This window comes from Rosa chinensis, chromosome 1, assembly GCF_002994745.2.
Source record: "Rosa chinensis cultivar Old Blush chromosome 1, RchiOBHm-V2, whole genome shotgun sequence".
NCBI lineage: Eukaryota > Viridiplantae > Streptophyta > Magnoliopsida > Rosales > Rosaceae > Rosa > Rosa chinensis.
In genome coordinates, this window is record NC_037088.1 from 51,749,284 (window position 1) to 51,774,233 (window position 24,950).

At 36.7% G+C, this 24,950-nt stretch overlaps 1 protein-coding gene across 1 annotated transcript; it reads right to left on the minus strand.

The window, feature by feature from the left end:
* Nucleotides 1-11,799: 11,799 nt before the first annotated feature.
* On the minus strand, nucleotides 11,800-14,379 carry LOC112182011 (cytochrome P450 704C1). The gene is made up of 6 exons (XM_040507425.1): nucleotides 14,089-14,379; nucleotides 13,786-14,007; nucleotides 13,046-13,339; nucleotides 12,631-12,951; nucleotides 12,291-12,494; nucleotides 11,800-12,165 (listed from the first exon to the last, which is right to left on the minus strand). Exons 1-6 carry the CDS (start codon nucleotides 14,377-14,379, stop codon nucleotides 11,968-11,970), a joined length of 1,530 nt encoding a protein of 509 aa, XP_040363359.1. The 3' UTR covers nucleotides 11,800-11,967.
* Between the last annotated feature and the right edge of the window lie 10,571 nt (nucleotides 14,380-24,950).

Genomic DNA, 24,950 nt, shown 5'->3' on the forward strand with positions numbered 1-24,950 from the left:
GAGCAATTCAATCGAACAGATTTACAATTTCAATGGCTTAGAAATCGAGTGATAATTTTCCTTCATAAACAAGTTACATAATTTTTTTTTTTTTTGGTAGTCCTGGTGACTCACTTGTGCTACAAAGATAGGAGGTGGTAGAGTTTGTTTTTTTGAAGAATATCATGGAGATGAAGACAAGCTACACAATTGGAGTAATTGAGTTCCAATAAAAAATGGATACGGAATTCCATGAGTATGTTAATTTCAATACATATAGAACCCAAATTTCGAACATAATAATTTTTCTTTTTCTATTTTCTGGAAAGATTTGATTTTGCGCTTTTGTAAATGAACTTGAAGATTGCTAGAAGATGTTAATGATCTTGTTGTTGTGGATATGAAGGAGGCGTCCTCAAACTATGATAAATGACACTAGATGCTACGTGCTTGATCCATTGCTGCTTTCGTACTGATAGAGGTGGAGAGTTTACCTCACTTGAGTTCAACAAGTTTTGCAATACAAATGAAATTAGTAGGCAACTCACCACAGCCTACACCCCACAGCAAAACGGGGTTGCAGAGAGGAAGAATTGCACCATAATGAATATGGTGCGCAACATGTTGTCCGAGAAGAAAATTTCAAAATAATTTTGGCCTGAGGCAGGCAACTGGACGATACATGTGCTGAATTGAAGTCCGACCTTAGCTATGAAAGATGTGACTCTTAAAGAGGCTTGGACCAGTACTGAACCCATTGTTAGTCACTTTCCAGTGTTCGGGTGCTTCGCTCATGTTCATGTTCTAGACAGTCGAAGAACAAAGTTGGATAATAAGAGTTTTAGGTGTGTTCTTTTGCGTGTGAGTAAAGAATCAAAAGCTTATAGACTTTATGATCCAGTGTCGAAGAAAATAGTGGTCATCCATTGATGTTGTGTTTGTTGAAGATGAGAAGTGGGATTGGGGAAGAAGTGTTGAAGAAATAAAGTGCGATGTCCTAGAATGGGGTGATGAAGATGACATCGAGAATGAAGTTGTACAAGCTGAGGAAGAAGGTGAAAATGAAGAAGATGAGCAAGTGGAGGAGGAAGAAGCAATCGATTCACCATCCAATGAATCATTTGAAGAAGGATCACCGAGTCCAAATCAAGGGAGGATCAGGAGACAACCACCTTGGATGCAAGACTATGTGAGTGGTGAAGGATAATCCTTTCCGAAGGAGATACATTAGTTACATTTATATATGAAAAATCTCGATCTGGTGATATAACGCAAGGTCTTCCAAAAGTAGAACAGGTTTTATATCTGATGAAGAGGAGTTGCACAACTTGGTGATGTTCACTGCAGCCAAAGATTCTGTCTCATTTGAAGAAGCAGTAAAGAGCTCAAAGTGGTGAGAGGCCATGGATATAGAGATAAAGGCAATCGAGAAACATGAAACTTGGGAGTTGACAACTCTGCCAGTTGGAGCGAAGAAAATAGGGATGAAGTGGGTGTTCAAAACCAAATTCAATGAGAATGGTGAGGTGGGTAAGTGTAAGGTGCGACTTGTAGCAAAGGGCAATTCTCAGCAGCATGGTATTAATTACACTAAGGTGTTTGCTTCGGTGGCTAGATGGGATACAATTAGAGTGATACTTGCCCTCACAGCTAAAAAAGGTTGGTGTGTGCCCCAGTTGGACAGAAAGAGTGCATTTTTGTATGGAGAACTGAATGAAGCTGTGTTTGTCGATCAGCCTCAAAGTTACGAGAAAAAAGGTGAAGAGCACAGGGTTTTTAGGTTAAAGAAGGCGTTGTACGGACTCAAACAAGCTCAACGAGCTTGGTACAGTAGAATTGAGGCATACTTTTGTAAGCACGGGAATATGAAAACAAATAGAATGCAGACACGTGTACAAAATAATAATTTTATTAATAATTTAAATGCGGGTTACAATCTTTGGATAATCCTCTAATTCTATCTCCGATGGTATGCTTGACTCAAGGGCGATTGACGCTTGATCTTGAGTCGTATGATGGCCACGAGGGTTGACACATGACAAATGCTTTGGCTTGAGGTTGGTGATGAACCGGCTATTTTGCAGCTTGAGGGTTCTTCACATACTTGAAGACTTATGAACTTTGGGAGTGATTTTTCTCTCTTTCTGCTGAAGTCATTTATCTTGATTTGAGAGGGGTATTTATAGTGTCGGCGTCTCTCTCAATTTTGGAACGCATTAATGACACGCGATTAATTGTATTTCCTTAATAACATATTTGAATCAATCAGCCTTAATCAATTTATTTAATCATGACTATTAAGGAATTTAGCCAATTAATTTGATGACTGATTTTAATTGTATTTCATTAATAGCATAATTGAATCAATCAACCTTAATTATAGATTTAATCATAACTATTAAGGAATTTAGCCAATTAATTTGATGACTGATTTTCGTCTTGATTATCAATTTAAATAAATTGACATCTAATCAGCAGACGACATTTAATGCTTGATTTTGCTCGGAATCAATTCATTTAATTTGATTGATCCACTTTAATATCAATTGATTTAGTCGGAACAAATTTATTTATTACCGTCAGGCCTTTCATGTGTCGTCACATGTTATTCTCTAAGTCTGCGTGGTTTTGCTTACTCAAAAGCCACGTGCACATTTTGTGGGACCCACATGCCGATTAAGTTTGTTCTGTCATAATTTTAAGTGTTGACCGAATTATTTAACGAATTTTATTTTCATTGAATTCTTGTGTCTACAACTTTATCAAGGAAGGGTTCGAGAAATGCTACTGTGAACACACATTGTTTGTGAAGTCTAGTGATGTAGGTAAGATTTTAATTATGAGTCTTTATGTAGATGATCTCATCTTCATTGGAAATGATGGAGCTATGTTTGAGAGGTTCAAAAAGTCGATGAAAAAGGAATTTGACATGTCTGATCTTGGCAAGATGAAATACTTGGTGTAGAAGTTCTGCAAAATTTAGATGGGATCTTTATTGGTAAGTGAAAGTATGCTCATGAGGTATTGGAAAGGTTTGGCATGGAGAAAAGCAACTCTGTGAAGAATCCTGTTGCTCCAGGGTTTAAGTTAATGAAGGATAAAGGAAGAGCTAGAGTGGATGCAACAATGTTCAAGCAGATGGTTGGGAGTCTCATGTACTTGATTGTGACGAGACCAGATTTAATGTATGTTGTTTGTTTGATTAGTAGATACATGGAAAAGCCTACAGAGTTACACCTGCAAGCTGCAAAGAGGGTCCTTAGGTATTTGAAGGGGACTACCGAGTTGGGAATTTGTAAGAACCATATACATGCTCACAACATATGCACATCAATCATAAAAAGGATCAAGGCTTACCTTCAGCAATCATTGGCATGGATTCCATCTTATGTAGCTGCAAACACGAACACTGAATATGGCCTTCTGTTACTTACCAACTTGCTTCTCAATGGACAGAACAATATGCAAAACGTCGGTAGTAATCAGGGACCAATTCATCTTATTTATATAGGTGACTTAACCCTCAAGAAGCTTCCCATTAAAGCATTCCTTATCGGATTAGGCTTCCTAGTTAGATTCTTAATGTATCACAATCTTGTAGCCTTTCTTGTAGACTAAGCAATGGATTACTATCCTTAATGAATTGATACACTGCTTCATTAAGTTACTAGTATTGATTTACAGTTTGTGTCCATGTTGAACTAGTTTTGACATTAAGCTAATTATCAATTTACTATATGTTAATGTGTGACAAGTCCATGTTGATTCTAACAATCTCCCCCTTGGACTGACACATATTAAGCTTGATAATTTGCACTAGAAAATGTCAAATATTACTCAACTTACTGTAGTGCGTGCTAGACAACAAACTCAAATCGAAAATCCATTCCAACATGGTCAGATCACAGTTACTTATGCAGAGCAAGAAACAGTATACATTTTAACAAAAATGCAGAGTTTCAAAACCACAAACACAAGCTCCTGCAATCCACATATGTCAAACCAGAAGTGATACAATATATGTTAATGTGTATCAACGAGTAAACATATATTAGGTCCTACTTTATGTTTCTAAAACTATCTAGAAACTCAAGCAATTTTTTTGAACACTGATGGCTTAAAACATTGCTTGAACCTTAACATCATGCTGTACATGATTTAAGCCATCTGATAGCAAGTATGACATTCAAAACAAGATGATAATTTCCAAAATAAAACAATAAAGCTGCAACAAAATCATAACTGGAAATACCTCAAAATTTTATTGATAATAAAAACTATCATTACAAATAAGTTGTGATAAACAAAAAATAAAAGATCACAACTAAAACACAAGAACTCAAAAAGCCTTAGAATTTTAAATGCTCCATCTGGACTAACTCTCTACTGAACCTAAGCATCTAAATTAGCTAAAATTCCAATGCTTGTTGTATGCTTCTGGAATGCAACCACTGATAATGCCTTGGTGAAAGAATCTGCTAGCTATGAATTTGTGTTAATACTCAAAACAGCTATTTCACCATACTTTACTCTTTCTCTAACACTGTAATACTTTAGATCAATATGCTTGGAATTATTTGACCTTTTACTGTTCTTGCTAAAGAAAACTACTGCCTCATTGTCACAATAAATCACAAGTGTGCCAGCCACAATGTGACTCAATACTTTGGTCTGCATGAGAAAATTCCTAATCCAAAGTCCTTCACACACAGTTTCATATACTGCAATAAATTCAGCTTGCATAGTAGAAGTTGAAACAAGAGTTTGCTTCATGGTTTTCCAAGCAATAGCACCTCCTGCAAGCATGAACACATATCCACAAGTCGACTTCTTGGAGTCTGGATAATTTCCTGCAAAATTCGAGTCTGAGAATCCAACAAGTTTCAGATTCTCCACTTGCCTATAAACTAGCATGTGGCTTTTAGTTCTTTGCAGGTATCTCAACACTTTCTTCTCAGCTACCCAATGTTCATGGCTTGGATTAGATTGGAATCTTGACAAAATCCCTACTGCAAAAGACAAGTCTGGCCTAGTGCAGACTTATGCATACATGAGACTTCCTACAAGTCTAGCATAAGGCTTTGACTCCATATTTTCCTTTTCAACGTCACTACTGGGACTTTGCTTCTTGGTTAACTTATCTCCTTTGGACATGGGAACTTCTCCAGCTGCACACTTCTCCATACCAAATCTCTTTAAAATTTTGGTAACATAATTCTGTTTAGACAAACCAAGTAGCCTATGTGCCCTATCTCTTTTAATCTCAATACCTAGTACATAGGATGTTTCTCCTAAGTCTTTCATGTCAAAATTCCTTGACAGAAAACTCTTGGTATCTTTAAGCAATTTAATGTTACTGCTAGCCAAAAGTATATCATCCACATAGAGTACCAGAAAAATAAAATTGTTCCCAACTGTCTTCAAATAAACACACTCATCAACAAAATTTTCTGTAAATCCAAAAGTAGAAATCACATAATCAAATTTCTTGTACCACTGTCTAGAAGCTTGTTTAAGGCCATAAATTGATTTTCTTAACTTACACACTAAGTTTTCACTTCCAGCTTGTACAAACCCTTCTGGCTACCTCATATAAATCACTTCATCTAGTTCACCATTCAAGAAAGCTGTTTTAACATCCATCTGGTGCAGCTCCATATCAAAATGAGCCACTAAAGCCATGATTATCCTAAACGAGTCTTTTGTAGAAACTGGAGAAAAAGTCTCAGTAAAGTCAATGCCCTCCTTCTGTGTAAAACCCTTGGCAACTAATCTTACTTTATGTCTCTCTACATTGCCATTTGCATCTCTTTTGGTTTTGAAAACCCATTTACAACCTATAGGCTTCTGGTTGGGGTCAGGTTCAACTAATTCCCAAACTGCATTTTGACTCATGGAATTAATTTCTGCTTCCATTGCTTGCTGCCATTGATGAGATTCACTACTTTCAATGGCCTGATTAAATGTAGTTGGATCATTGTCCTCTGCACAGTCCATTCAATTTCTGCTTCTTGCAGATAAATAATGTAGTCACTCTCTTCCCCCCATAAGTTGGTTTTCTTGCTCTCTGTGATCTTCTAGGCTGAGCCACTGGAGGATTGTGAGGTTCAGTTACGTGGCCAGTTACTTAACCAGGTACAGTTACTTGGTCAGTTACATGGTTAGTGACTTGGTCAGTTACATGGTTAGTGACTTGACCAGGTACAGTTACTTGGTCAGTGACATGGTCAGTTACTTGGCCAGTTACTCGACCAGGTACAGTTACTTGGTCAGTGACATAGTCAGTTACGTGACCAGTGACATGACTAGTTACTTGATCAGGGACAAGTACTTGATCAGTTACTTCCTGTTCTAAAGGCAATGCTACACTTATATTCTCATCTAACACAATTTCCTCAAAATCTGAGGTTAAATCCTCAAAATTTGTATTGTGAACTTTTTCACTTAGAAACTTTACTTGATGTGTTTCAAAAATTCTAGGTGAATGATGAGCAGAATATAATATATAACCTTTAGATTTATCTGGATAACCTATAAAATAGCAACTAACAGTTTTGGGATCAAGTTTATTCAAGCTTGGATTATAAATCCTAGCTTCTGCATGACATCCGCAAACATGGCAGTGATGAAGACTAGGTTTCCTGCCACACCAAAGCTCAAAAGCAGTATTTTCTATGGCTTTGCTAGGTGTCCTGTTGCAAATATAATTTGCAGTTTTTAAAGCCTCACCCCACAGAAATTTAGGCAAACCAGTTGTACGCATCATACATCTAACCATGTTCAAAAGAGTCCTATTCTTTCTCTCTGCAACACCATTCTGTTGTGGATTATAGGGTGTTGTGTATTGAGCTTTAATTCCATTGTCTTGCAAAAACAAGGCAAATGGACCCTTTTGTTGGCCGGATTCAGTGTACTTTCCATAGAACTCTCCCCCTCTATCTAACCTCAGTGTTTTGATTTTCTTTTCTAGTTGATTTTCTACCTCAGACTTAAAGATTTGAAAGGCTTTCAATGTTTGTGCCTTTTCTGAAAGTAGATAAATATAACTGTATTTAGAAAAGTCATCAATGAATGTGATAAAATACACATTCCCACAGATAGTTTGAGGCGTAAATGGTCCACATATATCAGTGTGGATGAGTTCTAATAAATTTTGGCTTCTATATGCAGTCTTCTTTCTAGTATTAGTTAATTTTCCCTTAAAGCATTCAACACAGTCTGTTAGATCAGAAAAATCAAGTTCATTTAGGATGTTGTTTTTCACCAAAATTTTCAATCTCTCTTTTGAAACATGGCCGAGTCTTCTATGCCATAAAAATGCAGACTTTTCATTTAGTTTGGTTCTTTTAACACCTGTTAAAGTGTTAGTACTGTTTGTGTTATTTTCAACAAGTAAAATTTCTTGTTGAGCTATTGAACAATTTAACTGTAAATAATCATTCATAATAACACCAAAACCAATTTGAACAGAATTTTTAGAAATAAGAATTCCATTACTATCCATAACAAGTCTACAACCAGATTTTACTAAAAGAGAAACTGAAACCAAATTCCTTCTCATGGAAGGTACATAAAAAACATTGTCCAAAACTAACAATTTTCCTAATCCTAAATCGAGCTTTAAGGTTCCAATAGCCTTGACTGCCACTCTCATGCCATTGCCTACACACAGGTTCACTTCATCACTTTTTCGGATTCTCCTCCTTATGAATCTCTGCAAAGAATTAATAATATGAATAGGTGAGCCTGAATCTATCCACCAAGACTGTGGTTCAACATTTATAAGATTAATTTCTAAAGAAAAAACTGTATTAGAAAAAATCTTACCCTTTTTGGCTAACCAATTTTTATAGCCAGTGCAGTCCATAACATCATGGAGTTCTTTATCAATATACCATGTTCAATGAAAACAAGTTATCCAAAGAAATTTATCCACATCTTTAGACAGAAGAAAAATTTCTAAGTATCCGTATTTATTTTCATCAAGCATGCATATTGCTGTTTTGTATTCTAAAACCATACTTGACCACTTCTTTGGAAGATAAAACTGAAGCATAGTTTTAAAACACAAAACACAATTTCAGTTTTGTTACTCGATCAGGTACTTGATCAGTTACCTGACCAGTGACATGGTCAGTTACCTGACCAGTTACTTGGTTAGTTACCTAACTAGTTACATGGTCAGTTACCTGATCAGTGTTTTCTGCCAACATCAATGAAGAACGCTTTATGCATCATAATCACTTATGCCAACAGAAAACCACAAAACTCATGAGCTTTTAACTTTATGTTCTACCCAGATTCATCATTATAAGAAAATTAAGCTCTTGCATCTGTCAACTTTAATAATGTGTAAACAATTTCTGGGAGATTTTTTGTTCTTCATACAATTTTACACAATCACAGATACAATACCATATCATCAATCAATTCAACATGCATATTCAAGCATAACCAAATTGGTTCGATTCCAAGAAACCACAAAACAATCAAGAAATTGTAAATTTCATCCGGTCACCATCTACTCTAACCTAACGCACGCCAGGAATGCAACTAGTGTTCTTGAGCACAATCAAAAACTCAATTATCATGCTATGAATCGAAATCAATTTCACAGAAAAACCTGTTTTTGCTTTTTCCCCAATTGGCTGCTAAAAATCACAGCGGAAGCGTGAATTTGATAATTAACCAAATGCAGCAATCGACTTAAGTAACTTACCTTGATCAGGTACATGACCAGTTACTTGATCCGTAAAGCAAAAACCTTTTTTTTTTTTTTTTTTTGTGTTTGTTTTGCAAAACCCTAAAACGATCTTGATGCCAAGCAAAAACTTCATTCATATTTGTGAGCCTATGCTCTGATACCAATTGTAAGAACCATATACATGCTCACAACATATGCACATCAATCATAAAAAGGATCAAGGCTTACCTTCAGCAATCACTGGCATGGATTCCATCTTATGCAGCTGCAAACACGAACACTGAATATGGCCTTCTGTTACTTACCAACTTGCTTCTCAATGGACAGAACAATATGCAAAACGTCGGTAGTAATCAGGGACCAATTCATCTTATTTATATAGGTGACTTAACCCTCAAGAAGCTTCCCATTAAAGCATTCCTTATCGGATTAGGCTTCCTAGTTAGATTCTTAATGTATCACAATCTTGTAGCCTTTCTTGTAGACTAAGCAATGGATTACTATCCTTAATGAATTGATACACTGCTTCATTAAGTTACTAGTATTGATTTACAGTTTGTGTCCATGTTGAACTAGTTTTGACATTAAGCTAACTATCAATTTACTATATGTTAATGTGTGACAAGTCCATGTTGATTCTAACATAATTGCCTACAAGAAAGGTGGAGAAGAGCTAGGGTTTGATAGCCTTTGCAGACAGTGATTTTGCACATTGACGATAGGAAAACACCTCGGGGTACATCTTTATGTTGGGAACTGGAGCTGTGTCATGGTCCTAAAAAAAGCAGCCAGTGGTGACACTGTCCACTACAGAAGCGGAGTTTATTGCTGCAGCTTCCTGTGCGTATGGCTGAGAAGGGTTCTTGAGAAGCTTAGTCACATTCAAGGTAAGTATACTACTATCTACTGTGATAATAGCTCAACTATTAAGCTGTCAAGAAATCCAGTTATGCATGGCGTAGCAAACATATCGATGTGAGATTTCATTTCTTGCGAGATCTTACGAGAGAAGGAATAGTTGAGTTAGTGCACTGCAACACTCAGGATCAAGTTTATGATATCATGACTAAGCCTTTTCAATTGGAAGTGTTTTTGAAGCTGCGTGAGATGCTTGGTATGCGTTCGATGTCAGGAGTAAACTGATTGCAATCTGCATTCTGCAATACAGTTTAAGGGAGGGTATGTTGGAGCATTAGGGTTTGGTGATAATGTTGTTAGGGCTTATCGTATTTATTGCTTTGTTATTTATGATTCTGTTAATAAATCCCTAGTTGTTGGGGTAGTGTGTTAGAATTATTCTTCAACTACTTACCACGTTCTTAGGTCATGTAAAACGTGGAGTTTGATATGCTGTCTGTTTTGCTTTCTGCAATTCAATAAGATATGCTTCAATTTCCCAAATACAGAGAGCTTTAGTGTTAGTATAGTCTCTGTTTCCAACAGGAGTTAATACCATAGTAGCACAACAAGTTAATGGCAATGGGGCCTGCAATGGCCCAAAGCTTTGCGGTCTCTGCAAAAATATGTCCTTGGCATCCTTAAAGCTTCTGGTTGGAGGATAATCTCCATCTCTAGACCCGAGAAATGTCGTAGGGGCATGGTGGAGATATGAAATACTTTCCATGGCTGAAACTCCATCAATCTTTGTGTTTAGGATTTGTTTCCTATCAGGTGAAGTTCCAAGAGAGGATGAGCTAATAATCTTCATAGCTGAAACTCTCTGACAGAACTATTAAGCTTCTGGTTTATATGGGCTTTAGTTCTTGGTCAGCATCAGTATTAACATTAAAACTCTAATATGTTCGATATGTCTTCTCCAGGTGAAAGCATGAGTAAACGAAAATGGTTGTTTGTGTTTGGCAGTTTAATTACTTCCTAGCTAATTAAATAAGTCTACTGTTTGCATGAGAAGAAGTGGGAAAACAGAAGGAAAATGAATTAATATGAGAAACTTGATCGGTAAAAAAACCGTGCAAATTAATCACCCAAACAATCAATGTTAATAAAATTAAGCACAATAATGATCTGTCAGAAATTTAGTGACTTGATGTTAATTAAGGACAACTAATATACAGAAAAAGCTTCAACACGACGGCTAAAAACCGTCGTCCCACGTTAAACATTTCTGCTGTCTATCAAGGCGCCGTTGGATGAACTAATTCAGATGACATCATAAGGTTGACAGATAGTCTTTATCCATTGTCTGATGGAATAGGTAGAATGGCAATCATGGGTGAAGATTAATTTTTTAGTGTTTGCACCATTAGTACGATAGAATATTCTTGTTCTATTGTTAGATTGACACAATTTTTTCTAGCAATTTAGCTGAGAATTGCTTCATCAAAGTGAGTAGCCATAGTGGTTGCAAAGGAGGAGGTTTTGGACCTGAAAATGTGCTAGACAGTGACCATTTGTAGATATATTGGGCTCCAAAGGATGGTGACAAAGAGGAGCATTGGATTGAATTTAGAGGCAGAGATAAAGGATTGAGGTTGGCAATTGGGCTTGGTCAGAGAATTAAAAGGCATGAAATATATGTGGATGGTAAGAGGGCTGCAAATGGAACCACAGTGGGTACAAGAAGCTTCACAGACAAAGAGGGAGTAGTCCGTGGCCAAATTGTGAGAACGGAAGAGTCAAAAGGCTGCCTTTGATTTCTTCCATTGGTCTGCATTTTGATCCCTATTGGCACCCAAGTGGATAGCTATTTTGATATGAAAATTTTAGGCATAAACAAAAACAGAAACAGCACGATGTTAACTCTTTATCTTTAATCTTATAATTATGCACTTTTGGTGCCCATTCTCTGCTGCTCTCTATTCTGTTCTTCAAGCCATAGACATTAAAAAGAGCATTTTCATGGGGATCTTCTCTTTTCCCATCTTCTGCTGTTCTACTGTTTGAAATATCTTGTTGCATGTACTACCTATGAGACAAAATTTAGCACTGTTTATTGCACAAAAGGTGACTACCAAGTTTCTCGTACGCCCTACGGTATAGTGAAAACTCTCCGCCAGACCATTAGAGAAAAAGTTTCACACTTGTTCTTATGTGGTCTGTTATGCCAATTAATCGCACTCAAGATGGTTCATTGATGAAAATATCAATCATATCACTGAAGCGTCTTTAATCACATAATATTTTTTCTATTATTGTTGCATCAATTTATCAAGCAGACTTGTATTATTACAGTCTGAAGATGATAAGGCACTTGAGCACTACTAGGCAAAGGAGTTTACATAGAAAGACAAGTGATGCACTGAAGCAGCTATGAAACATGGGATTTACGGTTTCGCATGCCATAATCTTGGGGAGGCCTTCACATAGAGACCCCCATCAATTGGTAGGGAGACCATGGTCTTGTAATTGACAATTTTTTTCTCGTCAGCTAGCTTGAATATATAGCTGCCTAAAAGCACAGCAGAAATGATCTTCATTTGCGTATAGGCATGTTCCTTTCCTAGACAAATTCTTGGACCGGCCTGCGTGTAATCACATAATCTCATCAGAAATGACATTTTGTACCTTCATTTCCTTTATGTTTTAACAAAGTGTGCAACAGCTAGCAGTACGTGAGTGTTAGACTGTCTTCAATAACTTTTCTTACACTGAAGGCTATGAATTTGTAAGGGCTTTCATCCTGAAAAAGGCCATTTTTGTCGAGCCATCTCTCTGGCCGAAACTCTTCTGCATCATCTCCCCATAGAGATTTCATCCTTCCCATTGCATAAGGTTGATATACCACCATGTCTCCCTTTTTAACACTAAATCCATCTGGCCAGGTATCATCAGAAAAACACATTCTTGCATTCTATATATAAATGGCAGCATCACACAAACAAACTTGTAAGAAGTAGAATACGTGATTCAAATCCAGAAATGTGAGGAATTGTAACTTTACTGTCCTTAATTACAAGTATCAATTGATGCATATTAGATTTACTTACCATTGGAACTGAAGGATAGAGTCTGATTGTTTCACTCAAAGTGGCGTGGAGATATGGCATATTGTTAAGGGCTTCTTGATCAAGGCTTGCTGCAAGCTCATCAACACTTCGATCATCTTTCAAATTTATTATTTCTCTAACTTCCTGTGCAATCTTTTCTTGTATGTGAAGATGCTTGCACATCATATAAACAAACCATGAAAGAGAGCTAGCTGTCGTGTCTTGTCCGGCGACGGTAACACAGAGGACCATATCTCTCAGGTACTTTGGATCAGTATCTTTCATTTCCAAACGCCTTGAAACGAAGTCTCTTTTCTTCAGCTGCCATTAATCCTCATTACATTAGTAATGATACAATACCAAGTTCATTCCTTCTCTAAGCAATAACAAACAGATGACATGGAAGGTAACTCACATATATGTTATCATCTTCTGGATTCTGGATAGTTTCAATCTTGCTATTGATTAATTTATACAAAAACTGATCGACCTCTTTGATGTTTTTCTTTAGCTCTGCTTCCTTACCGATGTTTAAGAAGCGTTTGATCTTCCAGAACATATCAATCAATCGATATAGGGTAGCTTCTTGCCCTGATTCAAAAGCATGGGAAAACCGGTTACCTTCTTCATCTTTTCCACTCATGCTGTCTAGTTCGATACCAAGTAGAATCTTGATGATTGAATCTAAGGTTGATTTCATAAACAAATCCTTCCACACAAAAAAAAAAACAAGATTTATGTAATTTTAAATAGATGTAGCAACTTAAGACCAAAAACCAAAACAAATATAACAATTGAACCTTCCGTACATGCATATATGTTTCACAAACAAGTTTTTTTTTCATATCTCATTAACAACTCATGGATTATCAGTAAGTGAATAACTTTTATTTAATGCCAAGGCAGCTGTCATATAAGGTGGTTTCTAGCCGGTGATAGCAAGAATAGTGAAATTGCTCATCTCTTGCATTTTATAACAAAAACTGTACATGTACATTAAAATTGTTGTGGTTCAGGTGGTGAAGGCATTGGGTTATTTCCTCTCACCTACATGCAATGGCTTTTGTTTAAGTCTGAAGTCCTCAATGGGCCTGTACGTACGTCTTAATAACAATGCAATGTGATTAGTGAAACACTGAAACGTTGCAAACATACTTGGATCTCTATTGCTTGGTTGCTGCAGCTGGTTGCAGCTTCATAAATTATGCCAGCAAGTTTAACTGCATTGGTTTTGAAAACTGCACTGCTGAAGTCTCTCACTACTTTTGTTGAGAATTCAGTGCTCGTCACCTTCCTCTGATGCCGCCATTTTTGCCCATCCACTGCGAAGATCCCATCACCTAGTCCATCTGACAAAATGTTGTACATATACGACCCCTGCAGCATGTTGGAACTATAACTTAAATGGCACGTACGTATAAATTTAATTTCTATATATTTAAGCAGTACACGTCATACCTTGCCATAATTAGTGAAGTTTGTTTTGAGCACATATTCCACATTTGCAGGATCTGCTGTGTAAACCGCACCTTTGAACAAGTCGAGCATCCTGTAAGTGTTATACTTACCCGCAAGTTCAGTCATGTAATGGTGTAACCTAGGGAAGTTTATAAGTTGGTGCACGACAGTTCCGGCAACAGGATGGTATCTCTTGTTCTTGTCATGCAATCTTCGGGCACGGTGTCTAACTGCAACTACAGCTAAAACTAAGGCTAAACTTAATGCTACCGCCGTGGAAGCAAAATCCATGACAGTGTTTGGATGAAGGTTATAGTAGCAAAGGAAGATAGCTGTTCTGTTTGTGCTGACTCCCTATATATATAGGCTCGGAACGTCAGCACTTATTGAACAATAATGAAGTGATGAACAAGGCTCCACTCCATCTAATTAGTATATGAGGAGTACTATTGATGAATAATGGCATTGAACCTGTTGGTACGTGTGATTGGAAAGAAATGACATGGCTGGCCAAATCTCCATCGCACATTCCTTATCACGAAAGTTTTTCCAGATTGCAGTGTCGAATAATCAGTGAAGATAGCTTATGATGAGTTTCTGTCTAGACCAACGTACAGTTCACTACTCATGATTAACATTTCCTTATCTCTTTCATGTTTTGTCTACATTTTTCATTTGCCCATGCTCTGCATACCCAATAACTCAACTCGTGCTCTGCAACAGACGGACAGTGAAAGGATTAAAGGAACAAATGATTGTTGGTCCAATAGCCCGTGCCAGATATAGACATGTTTTGTGTTTATTTATTTTTTGGTACTTGACAAAATATTCAGTAAACCATGCATGCATGCTAATTGTTCTTTAGTATATACTATTTATATGAGTGATAACCGATAGGGTTGAAATTTCTGTGACCATAACTCATTAACTCTTCTGCATCATCACCACCCCCATAAAAATTTCATCCTGCCACTGGCATAAGGCGGGTATGTCACCATATATATAGTATATATATCTTCTTTTTTCATCTCTGAAAGTCTAAATTAATCCATCTGGCCATGGAATCATACTCAGAAATACAAACCTTGATCAGCATCCCTGCAAGTGACAGCATCATCACAACTTGTTGAAATGTAATTAATATAAGCGATTCAAAATCAGAAAAGCCAGGGAGGGATGACTTAATTGGATATATCAGCTAAACCTTGAAAGTAACACAGCCAAGCTCTAGATATAGACATGTTTTGTGGCATGGCGTCTAATCACTACTAGTACTATAGCAAAGGTTACCCGCCAAGCTCAATGCTACAGCAGCACCGGAGAACCCATGACAACAAAAGGAGCACTTGTTTTTCTCATTGCAGTTCCGGATGTATATGGCCATACATGACTGGGCTTGCATGCATTGAGGGTGAGTATGTGTACTCATCTTCAATGATTGTGTTCCCAATTGCATGTCAAAACATATTAAACCTTGGGCTGGGGCTCTAATGAGAATCATTAAAATGAGGATTTTCCCAATCAAGGCTTGTGAGACTTAGTTTTCTATTACATTTCAACAAATCAACAGTGAAATGTTTAGATATTCATAAGTAAATCATTCTACAAATTTTAATTTTTAACCAAATTGAAATTTAAGAATGTACTGAGTAATCTCTTCATTTCCAACCATATATTTATAAACGGTTCAAAATGTCACAGTTACTTAGCACGACGAACGTTAATTAATTGGTCATTGTCACAATTCTCTAAGTTTTCTAGCAACTTCAAGAATGTAGATTTTGTTATTTTCATCGCTTTTGTTCAAGAAACATTATAATAATAGTTGGTCGCATTCGAACTGAACAGTCTGAACTGAATAACAAAATGTTTGTTTAAGTCGGTAACTAATTCTCAAAAAAGAAAAAATAAAATTACCGACTAGTTATCCACTTGCACGCCTTTTTCGGCCTTTTTCTATACAAAGAGGACTAATCTAATCGATAATGTTCAAGGCGGGCGTAGATAAAGAAATTTGAAAGAGCTCAACGTTAGATAACTTTGATCCTTCTAGCAGCGCGATTGTTGTTTTCGAACAAATTTTTAAATTTGTTTTGATAGATACAAGAGAAACAGAAGTGAGACGGTACATGATTTTAGAAGGAGAACTTAGAACTTTGACGTCAATTGTAGAACCAGATCACCAAACGATGAAAGGCACGGAGTGCCCATCAATAAAAAAGAATGCACCTGCAGTAGTGGAAACCACAAAAAAGTCATTAAGAAGATGAAGACTGAATCGAAGTTAAGGTAAGGGTGATGAAGTTCAGTATGTTTCCTTTTACTCGAATTACTGCTTTTATCAATATATATAGGATAGAATAATGCAAACGAATCTCCCCTTTTTCCAGTACAAACCCTTTTTCAATACCTCTCACAATTTTTTCTTTAAATATTACCAATATATTTGTAAGTGAGGCAGTCGCGCAGTGTTTGGCCCTAAAACACTTGTCATACATTTGTTCATTTTAATTTCCTAGCTTTAATTAAAATTGTGCTCATGAATATTGTTGTGCCTCAGCTTAACACTCTGGAAACAGTTAGAATGATTGATGGACTTTTGGTTGATACAAATGTAGATCTAGACGTGCCAGCAAGGTTTACCCTGTCCGTTTCTATGGGAAGAACTACCCTCTCTGGGCGCATCAGATGGAGCTTTTCCTAAAGCAACTATGTGTTGCATATCTACTCTACGAGCCATGCCCTAGCCTTATGGTTGGACCTGAAGCAACTACTAAAGACATTGCTCAATCAAAGGTTGCCGTTCAGAAATCGATGGCCAATAACTCCCTATGTCGCCGCACGATCTTGAATGATCACCTGTCATTTTCTCTGTGTTATACTTGCTTAAAGCAAAAGAAAACTACTACTACTAAAGAACTGTGGGAAGATCTAAAATTTTTATCTGCAACACGTACATGCAACAAAGAGATCTCTGGTTAGACAGCACATGGAATTTCTGATGCTGGAGAAGAAACCAATTGTAGAGCAATTGCATTTTCGATTCCATGGTTGCTTCTGGAGTTTTGGTTGATGAGAAATTTCACGTTGATGTCATCATCTCTAAGCTCCCCGAGTCATGGATGTTAGAAACCATATACATGCTCACAATATATGCACACAATCATAAAAGGGATTAAGGCTTACCTTCAGCAATCACTGGCATGGATTCCATCTTATGCTACAAACACGAACACTGAATATGGCCTTCTGTTACTTACCAACTTGCTTCTCAATGGACAGAACAATATGCAAAACGTCGGTAGTAATCAGGGACCAATTCATCTGTATATATAGGAGACTTAACCCTCAAGAAGCTTCCCATTAAAGCTATCCATATCGGTTTAGGTTTCCTAGTTAGATTCTTAATGTAACACTTCATTGTAATCTTTCTTGCAGACTAAGAATAGGATTACTTACCTTAATGAATAGATACACTGCTTCATTAAGTTACAAGTATTGATTTACTGTTTGTATCCATGTTAAACTAGGATTGATATTAAGCTAATCATCAATTACTTTATGATGATATGTGTTATGTCCATATTTGATCTTACAATCTCCCCCTTGGACTCACACATATCATGCTCGATGATTTGCACCAGAGAACATCAAAACCTACTTAACTTACTGAAGTGCGCGCCAGATAACAAACTTAAATCGAAAATCCATTCCAACATGGTCAGATCACAGTTACTTATGCAGAGCAAGAAACAGTATACATTTTAACAAAAATGCAGAGTTTCAAAACCACAAACATAAGCTCCTGCACTCCACATATGTCAAACCAGAAGTGATACAATATATGTTAATGTGTATCAACAAGTAAACATATATTAGGTCCTTCTTTATGTTTCCAAAACCAGAAACTCAAGCAAATTTACTGAACACTGATGGCTTAAAATTATTGCTTGAACCTCAACATCATGCTATACATGATTTAAGCCATCTGATAGCAAGTATAACTTTAAACACAAAATCGATAATTTTCAGAACATTCAACAAAAACTGCAGTAATAACCAAAATCTGAAAATACCTCAAAATTTATTAATAATAAAATCTGTCATTACAAACAAGTTGTGATAAACAAAATAAAAGATCACAACTAAAACACAAGAACTCAAAAAACCTTAGAATTTTAAATGCTCCAACTGGACTAACTCTCTACTGAACCTAAGCATCTAAATTAGCTAAAATTCCAATGCTTGCTGTATGTTTCTAGAATGCTGCTACTGACAATGCCTTGGTGAAAGGATCTGCTAGCTGTGAATTTGTGTCAATACTCAAAACAGCTATTTCACCATGCTTTACTCTTTCTCTAACACTGTAATACTTTAGATCAATATGCTTGGAATTATTTGACCTTTTACTGTTCTTGCTAAAGAAAACTGCAGCCTCATTGTCACAATAAATTACAAGTGTTCCAGCCACAATGTGACTCAATACTTTGGTCTGCATGAGAAAATTCCTAATCCAAAGTCCTTCACACACAGTTTCATATACTGCAATAAATTCAGCTTGCATAGTAGAAGTTGAAACAAGTGTTTGTTTCATGGCTTTCCAAGCAATAGCACCTCCTGCAAGCAAGAACACATATCCACAAGTGGACTTCTTGGAGTCTGGATAATTCCCTGCAAAATCCGAGTCTGAGAATCCAATGAGTTTCGGATCCTCCACTTGCCTATAAACTAGCATGTGGTTTTTAGTTCTCTGCAGGTATCTCAACACTTTCTTCCCAGCTACCCAATGTTCATGGCCTGGATTAGATTGGAATCTTGACAAAATCCCTACTGCAAAAGACAAATCCGGCCTAGTGCAGACTTGTGCATATATGAGACTTCCTACAAGTCTGGCATAAGGCTTTGACTCCATATTTTCTTTCTCAACATCACTATTGGGACTTTGCTTCTTGGTTAACTTATCTCCTTTGGACATGGGAACTTCTCCAGCTGCACACTTCTCCATACCAAATCTCTTTAAAATTTTGGTAACATAATTCTGTTGAGACAAACCAAGTAGTCTCTGTGCCCTATCTCTTTTAATCTCAATACCTAGTACATAGGATGCTTCTCCTAAGTCTTTCATGTCAAAATTCCTTGACAGAAAACTCTTGGTATCTTTAAGCAATTTAATGTTACTGCTAGCCAAAAGTATATCATCCACATAGAGTACCAGAAAAATAAAATTGTTCCCAACAGTCTTCAAATAAACACACTCATCAACAAGATTTTCTGTAAATCCAAAAGTAGAAATCACAGAATCAAATTTCTTGTACCACTGTCTAGAAGCTTGTTTTAGGCCATAAATTGATTTTCTTAATTTGCACACTAAGTTTTCACTTCCAGCTCGCACAAAACCTTCTGGTTGCCTCATATAAATCACTTCATCTAGTTCACCATTCAAGAATGCTGTTTTAACATCCATCTGGTGCAGCTCCATATCAAAATGAGCCACCAAAGCCATGATTATCCTAAACGAGTCTTTTGTAGAAACTGGAGAAAAAGTCTCAGTAAAATCAATGCCCTCCTTCTGTGTAAAACCTTTGGCAACTAATCTTGCTTTATGTCTCTCTACGTTGCCATTTGCATCTCTTTTGGTTTTGAAAACCCATTTACAACCTATAGGCTTCTGGTTGGGGTCAGGTTCAACTAATTCCCAAACTGCATTTTGACTCATGGAATTAATTTCTGCTTCCATTGCTTGCTGCCATTGATGAGATTCACTACTTTCAATGGCCTGATTAAATGTAGTTGGATCATTGTCCTCTGCACAGTCCATTTCAATTTCTGCTTCTTGCAGATAAACAATGTAATCACTCTCTTCCCCCCCATAAGTTGGTTTTCTTGCTCTCTGTGATCTTCTAGGCAGAACCACTGGAGGATTCTGAGGTTCAGTTACATGGCCAGTTACTTGGTCAGTGACATGGGCAGTGACTTGACCAGGCACAGTTACTTGGTCAGTGACATGGGCAGTGACTTGACCAGGCACAGTTACTTGGTCAGTTACATGGGCAGTGACTTGGTCAGTGACATGGTCAGTGACTTGGTCAGTGACTTGGTCAGTGACTTGGTCAGTGACATGGTCAGTTACTCGACCAGGGACAGTTACTTGGTCAGTGACATGGTTAGTTACGTGACCAGTGACATGATCAGTTACATCTTGTTCTAAAGGCAATGCTACACTTATATTCTCATCTGACACAATTTCCTCAAAATCTGAGGTTAAATCCTCAAGGTTTGTATTGTGAACCTTTTCACTTAGAAACTTTACTTGATATGTTTCAAAAATTCTAGGTGAATGATGAGCAGAATATAATTTATAGCCTTTAGATTTATCTGGATAACCTATAAAATAGCAACTAACAGTTTTGGGGTCAAGTTTATTCAAGCTTGGATTATAAATCCTAGCTTCTGCATGACATCCCCAAACATGACAGTGATGAAGACTAGGTTTCCTGCCACACCAAAGCTCAAAAGCAGTATTTTCTATGGCTTTGCTAGGTGTCCTATTGCAAATATAATTTGCAATTTTTAAAGCCTCACCCCACAGAAATTTAGGCAAACCAGTTGTACACATCATACATCTAACCATGTTCAAAAGAGTCCTATTCTTTCTCTCTGCAACACCATTCTGTTGTGGATTATAGGGTGTTGTGTATTGAGCTTTAATTCCATTGTCTTGCAAAAACAAGGCAAATGGACCCTTTTGTTGGCCGGATTCAGTGTACTTTCCATAGAACTCTCCCTCTCTATCTGACCTCACTGTTTTGATTTTCTTTTCCAGTTGATTTTCTACCTCAGACTTAAAGATTTGAAAGGCTTTCAATGCTTGTGCCTTTTCTGAAAGTAGATAAATATAACTGTATCTAGAAAAGTCATCAATGAATGTGATAAAATACACATTCCCACAGATAGTTTGATGCCTAAATGGTCCACATATATCAGTGTGTATGAGTTCTAATAAATTTTGGCTTCTATATGCAGTCTTCTTTCTAGTATTAGTTATTTTTCCCTTAAAGCATTCAACACAGTCTGTTAGATCAGAAAAATCAAGTTCATTTAGGATGTTGTTTTTCACCAAAATTTTCAGTCTCTCTTTTGAAACATGGCCGAGTCTTCTATGCCATAAAAATGCAGACTTTTCATTTAGTTTGGTTCTTTTAACACCTGTTAAAGTGTTAGTACTGTTTGTGTTATTTTCAACAAGTAAAATTTCTTGTTGAGCCATTGAACAATTTAACTGTAAATAATCATTCATAATAACACCAGAACCAATTTGAACAGAATTTTTAGAAATAAGAATTCCATTACTATCCATAACAAGTCTACAACCAGATTTTACTAAAAGAGAAACCGAAACCAAATTCCTTCTCATGGAAGGTACATAAAAAACATTGTCCAAAACTAACAATTTTCCTAATCCTAAATCGAGCTTTAAGGTTCCAATAGCCTTGACTGCCACTCTCATGCCATTGCCTACACACAGGTTCACTTCATCACTTTTTGGGATTCTCCTCCTTATGAATCCCTGCAAAGAATTAGTAATATGAATAGGTGAGCCTGAATCTATCCACCAAGACTGTGGTTCAACATTTATAAGATTAATTTCTAAAGAAAAAACTGTATTAGAAAAAATCTTACCCTTTTTGGCTAACCAATTTTTATAGCCAGTGCAGTCCTTTTTCATGTGTCCTACTCTTTTGCAAAAGTAGCACTTGAACCTAAATGGCCTATTTTCCTTGGCCACTGCAGCTGTTGAACTCTTAGTTATGGCTTTGATAGGCTTGAGCTTATTTTGGGGCTTTTTCCTTTTAGGCTTCTCAATGAGGTTAATGGTTGTAGCAGGTTCCTTTTCTTCCTTTATCCTAGATTCTTCATCCACACAGATGGATATAAGTTCATCTAGAGTCCAGTTTCCCTTTTGAGAGTTGTAACTGGTCCTAAGATGACTAAAACTGTTAGGCAAGGAATGTAGTGCATAATGCACTACCTGCTCATCCCTAACCCCCATCAAGAGCTCCCTGAGTCTGCCATTTATATTGATCATCTTCATAATATGCTCTCTAACTCCCCCTGAACCCATGTACTTCAAATCATGAAACTCCTTGGTTAGCCTAGCAGCTTCTGCCTTTTCACTTTCTTTAAACTTAGCACCTATGAGTTCCAAAAAATCTGATGCTAGCTCAGGTTCTTCTATACTTCCTCTGACAGTCTTGGACATAGAGGTACGAATGAGGTTCTTAGCCATTCTATTGGATCTATGCCACTTCTTGTAAAGATCAGTTTCCTTCTTAGTGCTCTTTTCAGTTAACTCTTCAGGTTTGTCCTCAGTGAAGCAATAGTCTATGTTCTCATGCATTCCCATATAGTTCTCTACAGAATCTAGCCAAGCTCTATAGTTGGTTCCAGTTAGCATCAAGACACTGTTCAAGTTCATGTAAGAGTTACCTAAGGAGCAAAACAAAAATTCGTGTGAGTTCTCAATTTGTAAAGAAAATAACTTTAAGTTTTCTGTGTTTTATTTAGCTTTAAGCAACCAAAACAAGAACATACAGAAAACCTAAACAATCCATACTTGCATTCATATCAGTCCATAACCAAAAATAATGTTAAGCAACACTTTTGAGCAGAAGCATAACATCCTGGAGTTCTTTATCAATATACCATGTTCAATGAAAACAAGTTATCCAAAGAAATTTATCCACATCTTTAGACAGAAGAAAAATTTCTAAGTATCCGTATTTATTTTCATCAAGCACGCATATTGCTGTTTTGTATTCTAAAACCATACTTGACCACTTCTTTGGAAGATAAAACTGAAGCATAGTTTTAAAACACAAAACACAATTTCAGTTTTGTTACTCGATCAGTTACATGGTCAGTGACCTGACCAGTTACATGGTCAGTGACCTGACCAGTTACATGGTCAGTGACATGACCAGTTACATGGTCAGTGACCTGACCAGTTACATGGTCAGTGACCTGATCATTGTTTTCTGCCAACATCAATGAAGAATGCTTTGTGCATCATAATCACTTATGCCAACAGAAAACCACAAAACTCATGAGCTTTTAACTTTATATTCTACCCAGATTCATCCTTGTAAGAAAATTAAGCTCTCGTATCTGTCAATTTTAATAATGTGTAAAAAAATTCTGAGAGATTTTTGTTCTTCATGCAATTTTTACACAATCACAGATACAATACCATATCATCAATTAATTCAACATGCATATTCAAGCATAACCAAAATTGATTTGATTCCAAGAAACCACAGAACAATCAAGAAATTGTAAATTTCATCCGGTCACCATCTACTCTAACCTAACGCACGCCGGGAATGCAACTAGGGTTCTTGAGCACAATCAAAAACTCAATTATCATGCTATGAATCGAAATCAATTTCACAGAAAAACCTGTTTTTGCTTTTTCCCCAATTTGCTGCTAAAAATCACAGCGGAAGCATGAATTTGATATTTAACCAGATGCAGCAATCGACTTAAGTAACTTACCTTGATCAGTTACATGACCAGTTACATGGTCAGTTACCTGATCAGTGACTTGGTCAGTTACCTGACCAGTTACTTGATCCGTAAAGCAAAAATCTTTTTTTTTTTTTTTTTTTTTTTTTGTGGGTTTGTTTTGCAAAACCCTTCAACGATTTTGATACTTATGAGCCTATGCTCTGATACCAATTGTTAGAAACCATATACATGCTCACAATATATGCACACAATCATAAAAGGGATTAAGGCTTACCTTCAGCAATCACTGGCATGGATTCCATCTTATGCTACAAACACGAACACTGAATATGGCCTTCTGTTACTTACCAACTTGCTTCTCAATGGACAGAACAATATGCAAAACGTCGGTAGTAATCAGGGACCAATTCATCTGTATATATAGGAGACTTAACCCTCAAGAAGCTTCCCATTAAAGCTATCCATATCGGTTTAGGTTTCCTAGTTAGATTCTTAATGTAACACTTCATTGTAATCTTTCTTGCAGACTAAGAATAGGATTACTTACCTTAATGAATAGATACACTGCTTCATTAAGTTACAAGTATTGATTTACTGTTTGTATCCATGTTAAACTAGGATTGATATTAAGCTAATCATCAATTACTTTATGATGATATGTGTTATGTCCATATTTGATCTTACAATGGAGGGATGTCCGCATCAAGTTGATGCACGAGAAGTATATGACTATCACAATGCTGATGGACCATTTGAGGGTTGAAGAAGAGTCACGAATAGAAGCCTTATTCACAGGCTACTATTCCACCAATATTTCACTGAAATAAGGCTAAAATGAAATTTTTTTTTTTTAATTTTTGGTTACATATTTTTTTTTTCTTTTTTTTTTTTGAAAGGGGTTTGGAACCCAGCCTAGCTGGGAGGCTCAGCCCCACGCCTGGTTCCATTTATTATATTAATAGTAAAATTTTGCATCGGGGGGGGGACATAGCACCTATACCCCGAGCTACAGATAAACAATAACAATAATCCTCATAGAGAACATCCTGTATTATAGCAGGTGTCTCCCCTAACCAAACCTCATCAACGGAACAACTACTAGCAAGATGTGCAAGCCTATTTGCAACACCATTTGCTTCACGGTAAATATGTCGGATTCGAATGGATTGGAAAGCGTCAAAATATTCTTTACAATCATCCAGAACCCGACTCACCTCCGAGAAATTCTTCTCCTCACTCTTAAGAGTAGCAATCAGAGGGTTTTGATATAATGATATTGACCGATTCCATAATAAATTCTTGTTTTCGAAATTCAATTCATAAAAATATACCATTTC